Genomic DNA, 20,976 nt, shown 5'->3' with positions numbered 1-20,976 from the left:
TTTTTGGTTTTTGGGCCACACCTGTTTGACGCTCAGGGGTTACTCCTGGCTATGTGCTCAGAAATCACCCCTGGCATGGGGGGACCATATGGGACGCCGGGGGATTGAACCGCGGTCCTTCCTTGGCTAGCGCTTGCAAGGCAGACACCTTACCTCCAGCGCCACCTACCCGGCCCCGATACTTTTTAAAAATTATTTATTTAAAGAAAATGTATCACATTGTTGACATAAGTGATCATAATACACTTGTTTCAAGATGACAGAAAGCAAAGTCATTATGAAATAGAATAGAGAATTAAAAAAATGGAAAAAGAAGGGAAGAGAGTTCATTAGCAGTTATATTTGTGAAAATTATTTTATCACCAATAAAGTCATTATTGCAATAGCTGAAGGTTTATTATGCTCCTATTTTTCTCCAGAGATGAGAAATGCACTAACAATAAAAAGAAAAGAAAGATGTATGTGTGGCAATTGTCATTTGCATAGGCACAGAAAAATATGGAAGAAATTGGAAATAAACACCTCTGACCTAAAAAACAGGGAGATCTTACCCCTGAAGCACTTTGGCATAAGACCAACTCAAGGCTCTAGGCATACTCAGTTGTCCAACTTCCTAGTCATTCTCAGGGGTCATCTCTTCAGTCTCACAGTTGTTGCTGTCAGGTTTCTGTATTTATACATCCTGGTTTCTGTACAGGTAGTGTGTCGAAGACTGGGTGGTAGGTAGTGTCTTCTGGTTCCTTCTCTCCATCAGTTAACGTTGCAGAGAATCCGGCTCTAAAAGCAGACTATTGCTGTTGCCGCTTGTCAGGGTGATATAAGAACTGTTTTTGGAGTAAGTCAGTGTCATGGCAGTAGCAGGGCCTTCCTTGGTAGAATTTATGTTCCTGGTGCTGGTATGGGAAACCATGTTTGTTTCCATAGTAGGTATCCTTGATTCAGGGGTGAATAGTCAATGTTGAATCAACTGGAGTCTAAGTCATTATGCCAAGCATCTAAAGTTGATACTTCAGTAATTAATGTTAGATCAAGTGGCTCTAGTGATGATGAATAGACACTGAGACAATATAGTATTTAAACAAAATAGTTAATTAGGGGAAAAGATTTTTAATATGACTACATAGTATATACATATACATTTGATATGTTTAGATTTATAGGATTTAATAGTCTTTCTATATGAGAGTCTATTCTGATTTACAAGAAACTTAACTGCAGTTGGGAAAACAATGGATCATGTATTGTTGTCTCATACTAAGACATGTAAACACTTTAGAAAAGTGTAACGTAAGGAATCTAGGAGTTTTTGTTATTTTAAAGTGAATTATATTACATGTCTTGTTTATTGTTGGTTTGCTATTGACTTACTTTATTTAGTATTTTTGTATTAGTATTGGACCACAAGCAAGAGCTACTACTTGCAGTTCAAATTCAGGTAGAACTTGGGGTGGACCATTTAGTGCCAGGAGCAAACAAATCTAGGGTTTCTATATACAAAGCATATACTCTGTTTGAACTATTTCCCCACCTTTCCTCCCTTTCTTTATTTAAAAGATTTTAAGGGCCTAGAGGAGAGATAGTACAATGGGTAGGGTGCTTGCCTTGCACATGGCCAACCTGGGTTCAATCCCTGGCATCAACTATAGTCACCTGGGACCCACCAGTAGTGAATCTTGAGCACAGAGCCAGAAGTAAGACCTATATGTCCCCGAAACAATCATAACAACTTTTAGGACTGGTGGAAAAGGATGATGGTATTTGATATGCTGTGGTAACATTGTAAATCATTATTACCTCAAATAAATTAGAGGCCTTTTTCAAAAAATTCTATTGGGAAGATTACTTTTAATTTATATATGTATAAATTTACTAGAAATCTTACCTATTTACAAAGTAGTACATATTTTCATGAGTGTAAAATAATTATATGTAGCATATCTATATGCATGTGTGTCATTTATGTTTTGTTGTTAAATTTGGTATAGTTTCTGTGTCTTTAGCATTAATTGCTAAGCAAGTAAAACAATTAGCATAAAGAAATTCAACTAAAAAACAGGTGATAAGTTGGGGCCGGAGAGATAGCATGGAGGTAAGGCGTTTGCCTTTCATGCAGAAGGTCATCGGTTCGAATCCCGGCGTCCCATATGGTCCCCCGTGCCTGCCAGGAGCAATTTCTGAGCATGGAGCTAGGAGTAATCCCTGAGCAGTGTGACCCAAACACCACACACAAAAAAAAGGTGATAAGTAATTTCAAACAGAGTACCAGTCTGCTATTTGGAGAGATTCACTATTTAGTAAGACATTAAAACTGAGTAAACTATATTTTTAAGAAATTTTAATACATTTTTAGTAATAAAAATATTTAATATGGGGATGTGAAATTAACATGGCAGAAACATATACATCAATTATATCAGTCTGATAACTAGTACCATGCATGATATTAAAATATTTGTATAATAGTTATGTCTTATTGTTATACACACCTTTTTCATTAATAGTTTCTTTTTTAAGGATCAGAGAATTTGCTACCATATTGCTTTACTACTATGCTTAGCTATTTTTCTTTTTTGTGTGTCCTCTTATAGCTTTTCTGCAGTTAGATAAAAGGGGACCACAGAAACCTCACTTTGATCAGCCTTCAGTAGTAGCAGCTAGGAAAAACTACTCATTCTCAAAAGAGGAAGTGAGAATGATTGATCGGGAAAATCAGAGGCTTTTGAGAGAACTCTCAAGACAGGCTGAAAAACCAGGAAGCAGAAGTACAGTTCCTAGAAGATCATTTGGTCCTCCCCCTAAATTATATCATAGTGCTCTCAACAGACAGCGGGAACAGCAACGAATTGAAAGAGAAAATTTGGTAAGTAATAAATTTTTTACTCTTAAAAAAAGTGCATTTTTACTATACACCTAGAAAATACAACATGTTCCTCTAGCCAGTAATTGTACTTTGATGGAACATTTTTAAAAAGTCCTGAAGCTTATTTTTAAACTAGATCTACTACAATATTTTCGAAATTAGGGCTCATAGGTCTGGTGCACATCTCTTTGAAATATTCAGTTATAAGCTAAATTTAGTTTATTTAGTTACATTCTATTTTTTTCTTTTTTTTTTTTTTTAATTTTTTTTTGACCAAAGTAGATTACAAATCTTTCACAGTAATTTTTTAGGTACATCGTGATATTGAATCAGGGCCACTCCCATCACCAATGTTGTCCTCCCTCCACCCCTGTTTCCAGCATTGCATCCCATATCCCCCTCCTTTACCACCTGGGTTGCTAGTATAAGTGTGTCTAGCATGTCTGATCATTTTTTATTTCTACATAATGTTCATATGACTGTCTGGTCTTGGTATCCTCTATTATTTTCCCCTCAATTTGTGAGGCAAGATAAGATGGTTCAAATTATGTGGTTCTTCTTGAAGAAAAGAAAAAATAAATAAATAAAATGGGGCAAAAATCAAACAAGCAAAAAATGGGAGAAGTCCTTCTACAGGCTATAAATATTAGTTTAAGAGAAGAAAGGGAAAAAAGGAGAAACCTAACAATACTAAAATAAAATCAAACAAAAAACTTGAAAAGCACAACAGCAATAAAGATACCAACCACACTATAACCACGGTCCTGAAGTTAAAAAACAAACAAAAAAAAGCACACACACACAAAAAGAAAACCCATGGGAAAGAAGAACAAGCAACAACAACAATAGCAAAACCAAAAAAAAAAAAAAAAAGGTTAATTTGTGCTCTCTTTTTTCTTGCATAGGCACAGTAAATATATATTGGGGAAACTAGAAAGGGAAAGAGATACAGGGTTTCTCTACCTTGAAGTATACTGTCATGGGAATAACTACAGGTACCATACATGTTCTACTCTCCCCTTGGTCCTTTGGTGGTGTCTGAAAACATTCTGCTTCATCATGGATGATAAAATCCTGCCTCTGTAGCTACAGATCTTGGTATTTGCACAGGTCCAAGGATGGAGCCTAGGGTGGAGTCTTTCTTTATGGTTTTAGGAGTTCTGTTCCATCATTGTTGTTTTAATCAGTCTTCTATAGTTGGTTTTTGCCCCAATCCTAGGATGAAGCATAGAATTGAGTCTTTCTTTATATTTCCAGAGGATCTGCTCGATTGCAGTTGTCTCATTCAGACCTCTGGAGATCTTGGTTGTTGTACAGATTATAGGCCAAGCCCTAGACTAGGGTTTTTTTTTTATTGGTCTCAAGTTTTGCCCAGTCATGGTTATCACAGTCAGTCTTCTGTAGATATTGAAGTTGGCTTTGTATCAATCAAAGAATGACATGTCTTCTGAATTATTCTTATCGTTAATAGGGTGAGGAAAGACAACCTGCTCTTAGTCCAAGTTGTTGCCATTTCCTCATTATGAGTATGTCAAATCAAAACTGGCGCATGTTGATGTCAGAGCAATATTAAGAATGTCCCAGAGGGAGTTTGGTTCCTGGAGCTGATGGGGAGAATTGTGTCAGTTCTATGTCTGAGATCTAGGGTTTAGGGTTGGACGGTCACTGTCTAATCACATGGAGTCTAAATTAGGACCACATGATATATGTTCAAGGTGGGAGGTGCCCCTGTATTGTAAAATATATGAGTTCCTATCCATAGTAGATAAGAGCTTGTTTCAGTATGCAAAATTTCCCCCCTTTTAGTATGCCTTTGCAAGAAGAAATGGTGGTATATTGCTGGTGCATTTAGGGGTGAGAGTGTCAGGCTCCATCATATCTGTGTCCTGGTTTTGACCTGAGCTATTATCCTCGGCAAGACTTTTTTCTTGTAGGTTTTTGTATCAAGCAGAACCAAAACAGGTGGAGTTAAGGAAGAAGAGAAAACAGAAACGAGACTATATATATATATATACACACACACACACACACACACACACACACACACACACACACACACACACACACACACACACTCATTTATAAAGGAAAAAAAATAAATAAAAATAGGTTTAAAAATATTGAGGGATGACTGGCTTTTAAAAAAAGTATTAAGGAAACAAAGTTATGCAGGAAACTACCTTACATTACATACCTACATGGGTAGGTGGAATCAACATAGTCAAAATGACTATCTTACCTAAACTTTTATATAGTTGCAATGCAATCCCTATCCAAATTAACACATCTTTTTTTAAGGATTTAGAGCAATCAATTACAAAATTCATCTGGAACCACAAAAGACCCAGTGTAGCCAAATACATACTGAAAAACCAAAAGCTAGGTGGCATCTCTTTACCTAACCTGAAGCTTTACTATAAAGCCATAGTGATCAAAACAGCATGGTACTGGAACAAAGATAGAGTGAGTCTCAGATCAGTGGGTTAGAATAGAATATCCAGAGATAAACCCCCAAATATACAGCCAACTAATATTTGACAAAAGAGCCAAGAACTTGAAATGGAACAAAGACAGTCTTTTCAACAAATGGTATTGGAATAACTGGATAACCACCTGTAAGAAATTAAAAATTGATCCATAGTAACATTCTTGAAAGCTAAAATGATTTATATTTCATTGATTTAAAAAATGAGTATAATCTCAGAGGGTCATATTTGTTGATCTTCTACAAACTGTTTAAGTGTTATTAGACATCAGTTATGATTTAATCTAAGAAAGGCGTACTGGCAAATCGTTGGAATCTTCACACTTAACACTGCAAGTGATAAATAGTACAGTGAGTAAGGCATTTGCCTTGCCTGCAGCCAACCCAGATTCAATCTCTGGCATCCCATGAGGATTTATGAATTTTGAAGTTGTACATCGTGGACACAGATTTATTTTTAATTTGTTTTCACTTGCACGTGGCTCTGGAACTTGTATTAACAAGCAGTTACATAGTAGATATTATTTCACAAATTTTAGGTAATGTATCCTCATAAGAACTACATAGTTACTATTATAATTATCAGAGAGGAGCAAAAGAGGCACTAAATAGATTATAAAGTCTTGAATTCAAGTTCAGCAACCAATAAATGGCAGAGTCTGAAGGTAACATTAAGTTACCGTGCTTTGTGATTACTTTGAAAAGCTTTTTATGATTAAATCCTGTTTCTTTAAGTGACAGTTCAGTGTATATATTAAAGACATTTTTTAATTGTGGTCTTATATATGTTTATATATATAAAACAAAGTTTACCATTTAAACTTTTTTTGTTTGTTTTTGGGTCATACCTGGCAATGCTCAGGTATATTCCTGGCTCTGTGCTCAGAAATATCTCCTGGCAGTCTCAGAGGATGATATGGGATGCCGAGATTTGAACCACTGTCCTTCCTGGGTCAACTGCGTGCAAGGCAAATGCCCTACCACTGTGCTATCACTCTGGCCCATTTAAACTTTTTAAAGTTCAGTTTGATGACACTAAATTACTTTCCCAGTATTATGCTACCTTATCACTGTTTCCTAAACAACTTTGATCACATCATATAGAAACTGTATACTATTATTTTTATTTTTTAAAAAATTTTTGGTTTAGGGGCCATACCAGTGGTACTCAGGGGTTACTCCTAGTTTTGCACTCCGAAATTGCTCCTGGCAGGCTTAAGGGGCCATATAGGATATTGGGGATCAAACCTTGTCTGTCCATGATTGGCTGACTGCAAGGCAAATGCCTTACTGTTACGCTATTGCTCCGGCCTCAAAGCTGTGTATTTTTAAACAGTAGTTCTCCAGTCCCCCTTTTACTCTTGGTAACTTCTCATCATCTTCCTGTCTCTAAATTCACACATTCTAGATATTTCATGTAAGTGGAATCAAACAAGTTATTTGCTTTGTGTCTTACTTCACTTAACATGTTTTTAAAGATACCATATTGTAAACTCTATAATAACTTTATTAACTTTTTTGTTTCATTTGATTTTGAGATCACACTAGCAGTGCTAGAAGACCATGGTGTGTCAGAGCTCGTACTTGCAAAGCATTTTTCCAGACCATTGAACTATCTCAGTACCTTCCATTTTTTTAGTCACAAATTATTTCATTATATGGATGTATGTACATATGTACGACATTTTGATTATTCATTCAGCTATTTGTTGACAGTAGGGTTTCTATCTTTTTGGCTATTGTGAATAATGTTGCAACAAACTCTGACAAGTATCTTTTCAAGTCCCTGCTTTTAATTTTTTGAGGATTTTATTTAAAAGTAGAATTGTTGGCTCCTGGTAATTCTTGTTTTTTTTTTTTTTTTTGATAAAGCTGGGTTTACTTTTAAAGAATTGAAACAATGTTTAGTAGCTATTATAGGATCAAAACTATTAATATCTTCTATTCACATCTTTTCATATCCCTAATTCATTACGTATTTCTTTTACTTAAATACTATGGAAAATTGCTATTTTTAAAAATTGCTATTTTTTTTTATATATTTAGTATTTTGTATATGTGAGCAATATTTTTCTATTTTATATACTTGAGAACTACAGAAACAATGTGAACCACCTATATAAAATTTTATAGTATTCCCATTAAAAAGATTAAAATGAGTGAATTGCTTTAACAGAAATATTTAATATATCCAATTATATTGTAAGATTTAATTTTAAAAGATTGATGAAATAATTTTTTTTGTGGTACTAAAATTTATGTTTTTTTTTTTTTTTTTTTTTTTTGCTGAGGGTTGTAGTTTGGACCATACCTGGTGATGGGGAGGATTTATTCTTTTCTCTGCTCAGGAATCAAGTCTTTCAGGGTTTGAAGGGAGCCATATGTGGTACTTGGGATCAAACTCTCTTCTGCCATGTGTAAAACAAATATTCTTTTTTTTTTTTGTAAAACAAATATTCTATCTGATATACTCTCTCTCCAATCCCAACGAAGGTTTAATTGCAGAAGTATTAAGCCAATTTTTTTCAGTGTTTCCAAATCTTTACACCATAATATGCACCACCTCAGTTCCCAGAATTCTATTGCTCGTGTCTTAGGATTTCTTTTGGGGATTGTCTGATCTCTTTCCTTATTTATTTCTATATATGAATGAGGGCATCTGATGCTTACTTTTACTTTGTGTTTCTCTTCAATTAGCATCACATACTCCAGTTCATCCAAGTTGCAGAAGATTACAATGTTTCTCATCTTTTCTCATAGCTAGGTAATACTCACTTGTATGTTTATATCACAATTTCTTTTTTCACTTATCTGTTTTTGGCACTTAGGTTATTTCCAAATCTTTTTTGTTTTTTTCCTTTTTTTGTTTTTTGGTTTATACCCAGCAGTGACACTTGGCTCTGTGCTCAGAAATCGCTCCTGGCAGGCACGGGGAACCATATGAGATGTCAGTATTTGAACCACCGTTTGTCCTGGATCGGCTGCTTGCAAAGCAAATGCCCTATGAGTGTACCAAATAGTTTTTATGAAGCTAACATCATCCTGATACCAAAAACAGACAGAGAGGCCACCAAAAAAGAAAACTACAGACAATATCCTTGATGATCCTTTGACAGATGCAAAGATCCCCAACAAAATCCTAACAAACAGGATTCAATGCCTCATCAAGAAAGTCATACACCGTGACCAAGTAGGATTCATTCTGGACATATAAGGATGGTTCAGCATACACAAGTCAATCAACTTAATACATCACATCAACAAAAGGAAAATTAAAAACCATATGATCATATCAGTAGATGCAGAGAAAGCATTTGATAAGGTCCAATGCCCAGTCATGATAAAAACTCAGCAAAGCGGGAATGGAAAGAACTTTTCTCAGTATTGTCAAGGCCATTTATTACAGGCCCATTGCAAATAGTATAGTTGATGGGGAAAAACTGAAAGCCTTCTCCCCTAACATCTGGCACAAGGCAAGGCTGTCCCCTCTCACCACTCCTATTCCACATAGTATTGAAAGTACTTGCATTAGCAATTAGTCAAGAAAAGTTATAAAGGGCATCCAGATAGAAAAGGAAGACGTCAAGCTCTCACTGTTTGCAGATGACATGATAGTATACTTAGAAAATCTAAAGTTCTAAAACCAAAATGCTCCTAGAAACTAGATTCATATAACAAAGTGGCAGGCTACAAAATGAATGACAAAAATCAGTGACCTTCTTAATATACTAATAATGGTAGAAAAGAAATAGACATTAATGAAACAATCCCTTTCACATTAGTACCACAGAAATTTGAATTCCTTGGAGTGAAAGATGTGAAGGACCTATACAAAGAAAACTACAAAACCCTGCTTCAAGAAATTAAAGAGGACACAGGTAATGAAGACATATATCCTGCTCATGAATTGGAGAATTAACATAATTAGAATTGCAATATTCCTCAAAGCATTGTACAGATTTAATGCAGTCCCTCTAAGGATACCCATGACAGTCTTCTAAAAAGTGTGTCAAACACTCATTTGGAATAATAAATAGCCAAGAATAGCTAAAGCAACCCTGAGGAAAAAGAAGATGCGAGGCATCACTTTTCCCAACTTTAAATTGTACTACAAAGCAATAATCATATAAATAGCATGGTACTGGAATACTTACAGACCCTCAGATCAGTAGAATAAAATTGAGTTTCAGAGAAGTCCCCCAGACATACAATCAACTAATTTTTGACAAAGGGGCAAGAAACTCAAAATGGAGTAAGGAGAGCCTCTTCAACAAGTGGTATTGAGTCAACTGGTCAGCCACATGCAAAGAAAGAAATGCAGACCTCTAACACCATGCCCAAAGGTCAAGTCAAAATGGATTAAAGACATTTATATAAAACCTGAAACTCTTAGGCATATAGAAGAAAACAGGCAAAACACTCCATGCCATTGAGACTAATGGCATCTTCAAGGAGAAAATACCACTGTCCAAACAAGCAGAGATAAACAAATGTGATCACATCTGAGAAGTTTGTGATCACAAACTGAGAAGCTTCTGCATTTCAAAGGAAATATTGATTAGGATAAAAAGATCACCCACAGAATTTGAGAAACTATTCACAGAACACTTACCAGATAAGGGGCTAATATCTAAGGTATGCAATGTACTGACAGTACTTAAGAAAAAAAGTCTAAGCCCATCAAAATTTGGGGAGAAGAAATGAATAGTCATACCCTCAAAGAAGAAATACAAATGGCCAAAAGACACATGAAAAAATGCTTCACATCATTAATCATGGAGATATAAATCAAAACAAAATTGAGATACATGTTATGCCACAGAGACTGACACACATTACAAAGAATAAGAACAACCTCTGCTGGCGTGGATTTTGGGAGAAAGGAACTCATTCACTACTGGTGGAAATGCTGTGTCTAATCTAGCCTTTCTGGAAAACAATATGAATATTCCTTAAACTGGACATGAGCTCCCATATGATTCAGCAATATCACTCTTAGGCACATAACTTATGACCACAAAAACAATACATAATGCACTCTGCATTCATATATACATAGCACTATTAACAATAGCCAGAATCTGGAAACAACCTGGATGTCCTACAACAGATGAGTGCCTAAAGAAACTGTGGTACCTCTATATACTGGAATATTATGCAGCTGTTAGGAGAAAAAAATGAAGTCACTGAATTTGCCTATACATGGATGGATATAGAGATTATTAGGTTGAGTAAAATAAGTCAGGAGAGAGATAAACACAGAATAGTCTCATGTGGGATTTATGAAAAATAAGACTATTGTAATAATACTCAGAGGCAATAGAGATGAGGGCTGGAAGGAACAGTCCACAATATGAAGCTTACCACAAAAAGTGGTTAATGCAGTTAGAGAAATAATTACCATGATGATAGAGGAATGCAATGCCAGTCTAAAGACAGGGGATGAGAGAGGAGCATTTGAAATGGAGAGCAGTGTTGGTGGGAAAGTTGCACTGGTGAGGGGGGGTGTACATTTTATGGTTGAAACCCAATAAAAACATGTTTGTAACCATTGTGCTTTAATACATTATTTTTAAAATGTATTCAGTAGAGAGTGTACCTGCTGCATATAGATTTAATTATATTAGTGTTTCATTATTTTCAAGAAGGGAACAATTCTGAAATAGTCTTGCTAAATCATATCATTTTTATATAAATATATGAACCTTAGCTTCATGAAAGAGAAAAAGAATAATCTTAGCAGGAGTTGAAGGTAACTAAGGAAAGGCCATAGTTTCAATGTAAGTATAAGAGAAATGTTTAAATTCTTTGTCATTTTCTGTCCTCTGAAAGAAAGAGAAGAATGAGTAAAGTTTAGGGATGGAGAGATAGTCTTGTCTATAGGGCACTTGATTTGCACGAGGCTTGTAATTTGATGTTCTTTGGGTATTGGGTTGAGGTTTGGTTATCCTTATCCCACAGTTCCCAGAAGGGAAAGGGATATCCCATACCTGGATTTGATCTTGGCACCCTGTATCATCCATTTCAAGCCTTCCAAACTGATTCCTGAGTATAGAGCCCTGGGGGATTTCTGCTGTAGCCCAAAAATCAAAAGAAAATATCAAAGTAAGTTTAGGAAGGAAATAAAGTTTCTGCAGAAATATATAATACAGTTTGAAGTTTTAATTAAATTAGTTATATATCTCAAAATTTTATAAAGATAAAAATCTTATTTGTGGAAAAAAAATCCTCCCTTCCTCTTTGTTCATATCCCCAGCACCAAAACAAAGACAGACACAACCTGGATTCTTTGAGGTGGTTTTGTTGTCTTTGTCTGTTCTTTGTCTACTTTGTCTTTGTCTTTATCTAAGGAGAAAAGATTTTAAAAGTATTGATATGAAAATGGTTTTTTAAAGAGTAATAATACATAATCATGAATATAAATATTTAGTAAATCTCAGAATACTCATTTTTACTAATACCTTTGATTTAAGATATTGGACTGATGTATAGAATACATTTATTTATAATTCATTCTGTCTGCTTTTTTACTTCTCAGTTTTTTGTCTCCAATATAAGAAAGTAAGCTACTGATAAAACTGTAGAAAATGTGTAGAACAGTCCTGGCTTTCCCTAATAACTTGATACTTGTTATTCTTTAGTGTCCTTCTCATCCTTCTTTAAAGTAACTGCTTTGCTGACAGCTATAGAATCTCATTCCGGGCCCGGAGAGATAGCACAGCGGTGTTGCCTTGCAAGTAGCCAATCCAGGACCAAAGGTGGTTGGTTGAAATCCCGGTGTCCCATATGGTCCCCTGTGCCTGCCAGGAGTAACCCCTGAGCAACGGCAGGTGTGGCCCAAAAACAACAACTACAACAACAAAAAGAATCTCATTATTCCTTGTTATTTAGGGTTTTTTGGTGGGGGTAAGGGTGGTTTTAACACTTTGGCATTTTGACCTCAGATGATCAGACAAGATTCAGATTTGAGTTTTGAATGGCACTTTCTTTTTTTGTTTGTTTTGTTTTGTTTTTGGGCCACACCCGGAGTTGCTCAGGTGTTTCTTCTGGCTGTCTGCTCAGAAATAGTTCCTGGCAGGCACGGGGGACCATATGGGACACCAGGATTTGAACCAACCACCTTTGGTCCTGGATCGGCTGCTTGTAAGGCAAACACCGCTGTGCTATCTCTCCGGGCCCTGAATGGCACTTTCTAAACTTAAGAGAAGTATTCAGTTAAAAATAAAATTACGATTTAATAATATAAGTTTTTTTTAATTAAGTAGCATTTCTGGGGCCAGAGCGATAGATAGCACAGTGGTAGGGCATTTGCCTTGCATGCTGCTGACATGGATTTGATTCCCAGCATCCTACATGGTCCTTAAGCCTGCCAGGAATGATTTCTGAGTGCAGAGCCAGAAGTAGTCCAAGTGCCACTGGGTGTGGCCACCAAAAAATAAAACAACAACAACAACAAAAATAGCATTTCTAATATTTTGTGAACTATAGATTGGAACATAATTTTGATTTTTTTTTTTTATTTGTTAAAGATGCAGTCCAAAGGGATGAGAGCCTAGGACACTGCTCTTGTATGTGGCTGACCCAAGTTTAATCCCCAATATTCCATATAATCTGAACTCTACAGTAGCAGAGCCTGGAATAGTGCTGGAGAATCACTGAGTGTGACCCAAAATACTGAAGAACAAAAACAAATAAAAAGAGATACAGTGTTGGAATCTTCTTGCAATGACCAATTTCTATTCAATTCCTGACATTGCATATGGTACCCCAGAAGTGGACTGTGAGCACAGAAGTGAACTCCCAGAAGTGAACTCTGAGCATAGAACTAGGAATAAACCCTGAGTAAAGGATGGTGTGCCCCAACTCTCAACACATAGAAATTTTTACACATACAATTTTTTTTATTTAACGTCTGCAATGAGCTATGTAAGATATTGGGAGAAATACAAAATAATCAATTGTCATGTAAATTATTACTTAGCTGGGAGCATACTTTTGCATGTCACAGGAAAATACTATGATTGGATTAATGGTAACTGTTACATTTAATACATTTTCATTCAGTGTCATCACTGAGCATTTTACGTGCATAATTTTACTTATTACTGAAAACTTCTCTGAAGGACCAGTATGTAGCTTAGGGTGCATGCTTTATATCAAATCCCCAGCACAAAAGACATTCTTTGAAGTGATTTTGATGTCTTTTGTATTTTTTTGTTTGTTTGTTTGTTTTGTTTGTTTTTGGGTCACACCTGGCAGCGCTCATGGGTTATTCCTGGCTCTACGCTCAGAAGTCGCCCCTGGCAGGCACGGGGGACCATATGGGATGCTGGGATTCAAACCACCGTCCTTCTGCATGGAAGTTTGACCAGTAAGTGATACATAATAGAACTAGAATTTAGATTCAGATTTAGACAACCCCCATTTTAAAAAATCATTATTATCATTGTTTGTAATATTGAACTATTTTTATTTGATCCAGAAGTTTTTTTTTTGTTTGTTTGTTTTTGTTTTTGTTTTTGGGCCACACCTGGCAGTGCTCAGGGGTCACTCCTGGCTGTCTGCTCAGAAATAGCTCCTGGGAGGCACGGGGGACCATATGGGACACCGGGATTCGAACCAACCACCTTTGGTCCTGGATCGGCTGCTTGCAAGGCAAACGCTGCTGTGCTATCTCTCCTGGCCCTGATCCAGAAGTTTTAAATTGATAACTATATTGAAATTATTTTTTTTTTATTTTAGAGTATATACGTTAATCAGTTCTTTTTTCTTTTCTTTTTTTTTTTTTTTTTTGGTTTTGGTTTTTGGTTTTTGGTTCTTGGTTTTGGGCCACATCTGACTGCACTCAGAAATTTCTCCTGGGAGGCTCTGGGGACGGTATGAGATATCAGGAATCTAAAATTGGCCAATCTTGTGCGAGGCAAATGCCCTTTCCACTGTTATATCACTCTGGCCCCTGTTAATCAGTTCTGTGTATTTTCACGGTGTCTGTAAGCAAGAGCTAGGTCCATGTATTCACATTCTTTCAGCTTTGGCTTATCACACATAGGACACAGACATAAATGATGTGGCTCTGTCATGAGTTGGTAGCTGAGCCAGTTCATTTTTCTTCTTCAGATTTCTCTATGAAAGCTTTTAATAAATGGTATATCTATTCTACAGAATTGTTTTGGGGACAGGGGAGATGTTTGCATCAATAATTGATAATTGATTTTGAGGGGCCAGAGTGGTGGCGCAAGCAGTAGGGCATTCGTCTTGTTTGCACTAAGATGGACCACGGTTCAATCCCCTGGTGTCCCATATGATCCCTCAAGCCAGGAGAGATTTCTGAGTGCATTGCCAGGAGAAACCCCTGAGCATCACTGAGTGTGGCCCCAAAACCAAATAATAATAATAATAATAATAATAATTTGACCATGTTACTGAGATGTTTTACAACTGTTAAATAACATTTTACTTTTCTTAAAACTTAATGAAATACATCCAACCAAATAAATAGATTTAAAATTTGGAATTTATCACAAAAATATTTAGACTTCTTCCAGAAAAATAGAAAGTAATAATTGTCAAAATGTACTAAGACTGTCTTGTTCATTGACACCTTGCTCAGCTCAATGGATAGTAAATTGGTTAATCAGATAAAACAAATACTCTGCCTACACCACATAGAAAGTATGATACGGTAATTTTTTTTTAACTCAGTTAATATCTGCAAGAAGAGAAGCTATAATCTTGGGATAATGGCACATGTATAGTAACTGACTACAAAGAGGAAGACTAAGAAAGTAGAGAGATATTTTATAGTTGGGTGGAACTCATTTAATCGTAATTGTTCAACACATAAAACCGCTGCTCTAATTGGTTAGGTTTGTTTTGAGGAGTTGACTCTTTGCTAGCCTTCATTTAAAGACTAAAATATGAGAATTTCATACATTTCATGCATTTCATACAAGGAGAATAACTGGGAAGCAAGCTAAGTTATCACATTTGGGCAAACTTCTTTTTCTTGACTGTAGTCTACAATTTCAGTAACTGCCATTTGTCTCCACGCTTACTTGAGTTTTGCAGCACCTTTTCAGTTTTTTTTAAATTTTTATTGCGGTCAAAGTACATTACAAATCTTTTACAGTAATAGTTAAGGCACATAGTGACAATGAATGAAGGGCATTCCCACCACCAGGGATGTCCTCCATCTACCCCTGTTCCCAGCATGTATCCCATATCTCCCTCTTTTACCCCTCTCCCCCCATAATGCTAGTACAGCACCTTTTCTTATCTATGCAACTCTTCTCAGAATATTGTAGTTTGACTTGCCACCATTTGTCTCTTCTGTATAATGATTTAAAAGTACTCAAAATAGGGGCCAGAGCGATAGCGAAGTGGTGGGGTGTTTGCCTTGTAGAGGACTGACCCAGGTCGATTCCCTGCGTGTCCCAAGCCAGGAGCAGTTTCTGAGCACGTAGCCAGGAGTAAACCCTGAGCGTCACTGGGTGTGGCCCAAAAACAAACAAACAAAAATCCAAATATTCAAAATACTCAAAAATGGGAACATAAAATATGGGGCCACAGTAATAGCACAGAGAGTACGATGTTTGCTTTGACCACAGCTGACTCAGGTTCAGTCTTAGCATCCCATTATGGTCCTGAGCCTGTTGGACTAATTTCTGAGTACAAAGCAAGGAGTAACGCCTGAGTGCCTCCAGGTATGGCACAAAAAGAACAACAAAACAAAAACAAAATAGAGCCTTGGAACAAAGACCAGGGGATGAAACCGGTAAGGAAGTGTACTAGATTGAAAAAAAAGTTTTGGAAATAGTTATTAGAGATATTTTACAACAATATGAATATACCAAGTGACATTGGTATATTATACAATATCATAGAACGATCAATTTTATACTTTGTATACTTATCACAAAAAATAGTAAGGATAAAGCATTGGGCAGATAATACTTACCTGTGACTGTACTTATAAGGCTTTTTTTTTAATGTGAATTTTAATGTAGACCACTGCTTTTTAGTAAAGATAAATGTGACAAAGTTTAAATCAACAGCAAAAATGATAAAGTACAACCAGGGATCAACAATTTCACAATCCAAACGATAAAACACAACCAAGGGTCAACAATTTCCCAGTCCATTTGAGCTACTTAATATACCATATTTTCCAGTGTATAAGACAACTTTTTAAGCCATGAAAAACTTCTCTAAAAGTTGGGGGTCATCTTATATGCCGGTATACGGCATGTTGAAACTTACGCCAGCTTCAGGGACAAGTGATCCGCCCCCTCTTACCATCGCATTCCATCCAGCTGCCAGGCATCATCATTCAGTCCTTTGTCCTGATTCATTTTTCAGGACACTCAGAAGAGCTGAGTTACTGAGCGCTGGATCCATCCAGCCGCAAGGTGTCATCGCTAGTATGGGGCTTTCTGGTGCTTAGTCCTCTGCTTTTCCTTATTCATCTTTCAGGGCACATAGAGAAGCTGAGTTACCGCATCTCATCCGGCCACTGAACTGGTGTTCAGTCCTCTGTTCAGTTTTTATGGGACACAGAGGAGGCGCTCTTTCTCCCTCTAGCTGTCTTATTAATCACTGCACCCCAGCCAGCTGTTCTTGGAGGAGTCCCCTCTCTCTGATCTCAATGTAGATCACAATTAAAAAATCACAATCACTCACTACAAATGACAAATGTAAAATGATTGTTGGCACTCCAAACTCTAGCTTTATTAAACATATATTGTTAACCTTTGAAGGTTCTACTCTTTTTCTCAAGTCTTTTAATTTCCATTTGTTGTGCATTAAAAGAGAGGTAGTCTTATATGGCAAATATAGCCCAAACCCTATATTTTAACAGAAAAAGTAGGGAGTCGTCTTATATGCCGGAAAATACAGTATATTTCATAGTAATGCCTGTGAAAATCAAAGAAAGGAAACACCTCATTTGTGAAGAAGGAATTGTAAATAAAAGGTGCTTTATGTATTCAAAGCTGTACTGAGTCTTTTTTTTTTTTTTTTTTTTTTTTTTTGGTGGTTTTGGGTCACACCTGGCAGTGCTCAAGGGTTATTCCTGGCTCCATGCTCAGAAATTGTTCCTGGCAGGCATGGGGGACCATATGGGACGCCGGGATTCGAACTGATGACCTTCTGCATGAAAGGCAAACGCCTTCCCTCCATGCTATCTCTCTGGCCCCTGTACTGAGTCATATTAAAGGAAATAAAACATTGTTTTTCTGGATACTGCATTAACTTGACTAGTTGATCACATAGCTAATTTTCAAGTTAATAGCAAAAGTTTTATTTTATTAGCCAAGCTACATTTTATGCAGAATATTCAATATCTAAAGCCAATAGTAGCAGAAAACTGCTTGGCTGGTAACTTAGGAATGGAGACGAGAGAAACCTCCCACTTGGCCCTTCTCATGTTCTTGTAGCCCTATAGCTCTGCTGGAAATAAAGCCACTGTTAGATAAGTATTTATAGAATTTATAGCAGTGTGTGTGCTCTTAGTCATTTCTAAAATAGAACACCAAGATATTACTACATTATTATTCCCCTTATGTTAATGGAGAAAAATCACCTTCATTGTATTTCAGTTTATGACACCTTTCCTAAGGTAAACCTGACATTAAAAAAACACAACAGATATACCTATAATCAGTTCTTAAAATAATGGTTTTAGAGAGAGGGTACTTTTAAAAACCTTAATTTTTCTGAAAGTATATTATTTAAATTACTTTTCCCCTCTGGTATGTTAATAGTAACATTTAGTGGCGGGAGAGATAACACAGTGGTAATGTGTTTGCCTTGCATGCAGAAGGACGGTATTTCGAATCCCGGCATCCCATATGGTTCCTCGAACCTACCAGGAGTGATTTCTGAGCATAGAGCCAGGAGTATCCCCTGAGTGCTGCCAGGTGTGACCCAAAAACCAAAAAAAAAAAAAAGTGACATTTAAAGTCTCCTACTTTAGTTTGTGGATTTTGGGTTATAGAAAGTATCTTTTTGAAAACTATTGCTGTTTATCTAACATTGAAATTTCAAATTTTCTTAATGAAGGCTTTATTGAAAAGACTTGAAGCTGTGAAACCAACAGTCGGTATGAAACGCTCAGAACAGCTGATGGACTATCATCGCAACATGGGTTATCTCAACTCAGTTCCATGCTCCAGACGTGTCAGATCGACTCTTGGCCAATATAGCCCATTAAGTGAGCATGTCCAAAATTATTTTGTGTTTATATCTTTATCTTTTATCTTTAAAAAAAAATAGAGCATATGTTCTTTTAGTCATCTTTAAAGTACTGACTTTTGGAATATCTTTAATTTTCACTGTCATACTTTGCTTTTTTATTTGTATTAAGAAAATCTTAGCATCTTTTACATCTATGCAGAGAATGTGTTCTACATTCAGCTATATTCTAAACCCCTGTCATGTTGGTTTTATTATTATTATTCACTTAACTTTAGATTTTATGTACAACAAGGGATGGCACTAGGTAGAAAATCAGGCACTAAGATTAGTTTCTTAGATGATACAGGGCACATTTTTGTTTACTAAAAAAAGGAAAAAATAAGGGCCGATAAGGTGGCGCTAGAGGTAAGGTGTCTGCCTTGCAAGCGCTAGCCAAGGAAAGATCGTGACTGTGATTCGATCCCCCGGCACCCCATATGGTCCCCCCAAGCCCGGGGCAATTTCTGAGCGCTTAGCCAGGAGTAACCCCTGAGCATCAAACGGGTGTGACCCTAAAAACCAAAAAAAAAAAGGAAAAAATCAAATGATAATGCTGTTTAAAAATTGCTGAAGCACATCTCTTTGTCTGTTGAATGTTACTGATAGATATCTTCCAATTCTTATATATTTGTTTTTCTCTTGGAGTAATAAAAGAAAACTAGACAATCTATAGTTACCTGACACGTTTGTTCTGATCTTGATTATTCATACAACTTGTCAGGGCATTTAGAGAATGAATGAAAATGACCACTTAATTGTGGGTCATGCACAGAAAGACTAGCAGACATTTTTCTATGAAGAAGTCTGTGCTATTCATGTATGCATTCTAAACTAAAAATTAAAAGCTGACACTTATCAAAAAAGTTCCACCTACTTAAAGTACCATAACTTTTTACTTTTTGTGTGAATCTTAATCATTTAAATTACAAGAAGTTTCATACATTCTTCACATCACTTTCTCAATTTAATGATCAATAGAGTCCTAATCTAGTAACTTATACTCAGTATTACTTTGATTGTGTAAATTATCTGTCGATGTTTTTCTTTTTTTAGTTCTGATTTGAAAAGCTTTAAGTTTGGGGATTTGGGGCTACACCTGGAAATGCTCAGGGATTATTCTTGGTAGTCCTCTAAAGGATTATCTGGGACTCCAGGGATTAAAAGTGGGTTGGCCATGTGCAAGGCAGGCACCCACCTGTTATACTTCCTGGAAAGCTATTTTTAACTGATCTTAAAATTTTTGTTGTTTTTGGGCCACACCCATTTGATGCTCAGGAGTTACTCCTGGCTGTGCACTCAGAAATTGCTCCTGGCTTGGGGGGATCCAACTGCGATCCCTCCTGGGCTTGCGCATGCAAGGCAGATCCCTTAACTTTAGTGCCACCACTTTGGCCCCTGATCTTAAGATTTTTGAAAATTACTTTTTTTTTTTTAGTGTATCTCTAGGTGTGCTATAGTAGGTCTGAAAATAAAGTATTTGCCCTATGGTTGGATGGGTAAATTTTGGGAGAATGGTATTTATTTTTTTGACTAAGTTAATTATATATTATCTATTTTTAGTTTAGGGCAGCTGTAATACAATTAGGATTTTTCCTCACTCTTTTAATATCCCTTCTTCCACCCTCTTCTCAGACAACTTTAGTTGTGTTATTAGTATGTACTGGTTTGTTTTTTTCCTGTTTGTTTCATGTGTTTTCAAATTTGATATTCTTGCACTGTACACATCATTTAACTTTCCTTTTTACTTCTGACTTACTTTGATTTGCATAATTCCCTCAAGCTCCTTTCATTTTGTGGTCAGTTGAATAGTATTCTATTTTAGAGTTGAACAGTATTGCATTGCCGAAATGTTTTTACATCTTGTATTGTTATTGTGGTTTTTGGGGGGGCCACATGCAGCAGTGTTAAAAAGCTATTTCCGGCTCTATTGGAAATCTCTCTACTGTACTTGGAGTACTGTGATGTGCTGGGGATTAAATTCAGGCCTCACCATAGAGTATGTGCTTACCTTGTTGAACTACCCAGCAGCTCCTATTCCATCTTCTTATCCAATCATATATCTGTTGATCACTTAAATTACTTCCATAACTTTCATGTAGGTTATTGTAAATAATTGCAATTAGCATTGGGATATAACACTTACATTAATGTTGTATTATTTATTGCTTTCTTTTTGTTTTGGGGCCACACACAACAGTCAGTGTTAAGGGCTTACTCCTGGCTCTGCACTCGGGGATTATATCTAGTTGTACCTATAGGGTACTGGCAATGAACCCCAGAAGGCTGCATGAAAATTAGTTGCCCCACCTCTATTCTATTATTCTAGCCCCGATAGCTTTCTTTCTTATTGGTTACTTATTATTTGATTAGTTACACCAAATTGGGAATGCTATCTCAT

At 36.3% G+C, this 20,976-nt stretch overlaps 1 protein-coding gene across 1 annotated transcript in view; it reads left to right on the top strand.

Moving 5' to 3' along the window:
* CFAP97 (cilia and flagella associated protein 97) overlaps nt 1–20,976 on the top strand; it is a 49,787-nt gene that overhangs the window by 20,041 nt on the left and 8,770 nt on the right. The window contains exons 3-4 of the mRNA XM_049772356.1: nt 2,589–2,860; nt 18,405–18,555. Of these exons, the coding sequence (XP_049628313.1) occupies nt 2,589–2,860; nt 18,405–18,555 (423 nt within the window). The remainder of the gene's footprint in view (nt 1–2,588; nt 2,861–18,404; nt 18,556–20,976) is intronic.

Source organism: Suncus etruscus, chromosome 4 (genome assembly GCF_024139225.1).
Source record: "Suncus etruscus isolate mSunEtr1 chromosome 4, mSunEtr1.pri.cur, whole genome shotgun sequence".
Classification (NCBI taxonomy): Eukaryota; Metazoa; Chordata; class Mammalia; order Eulipotyphla; family Soricidae; genus Suncus; species Suncus etruscus.
Note: the sequence above shows the minus strand (reverse complement) of the source record. Positions and strands in the feature narration are given on the sequence as shown.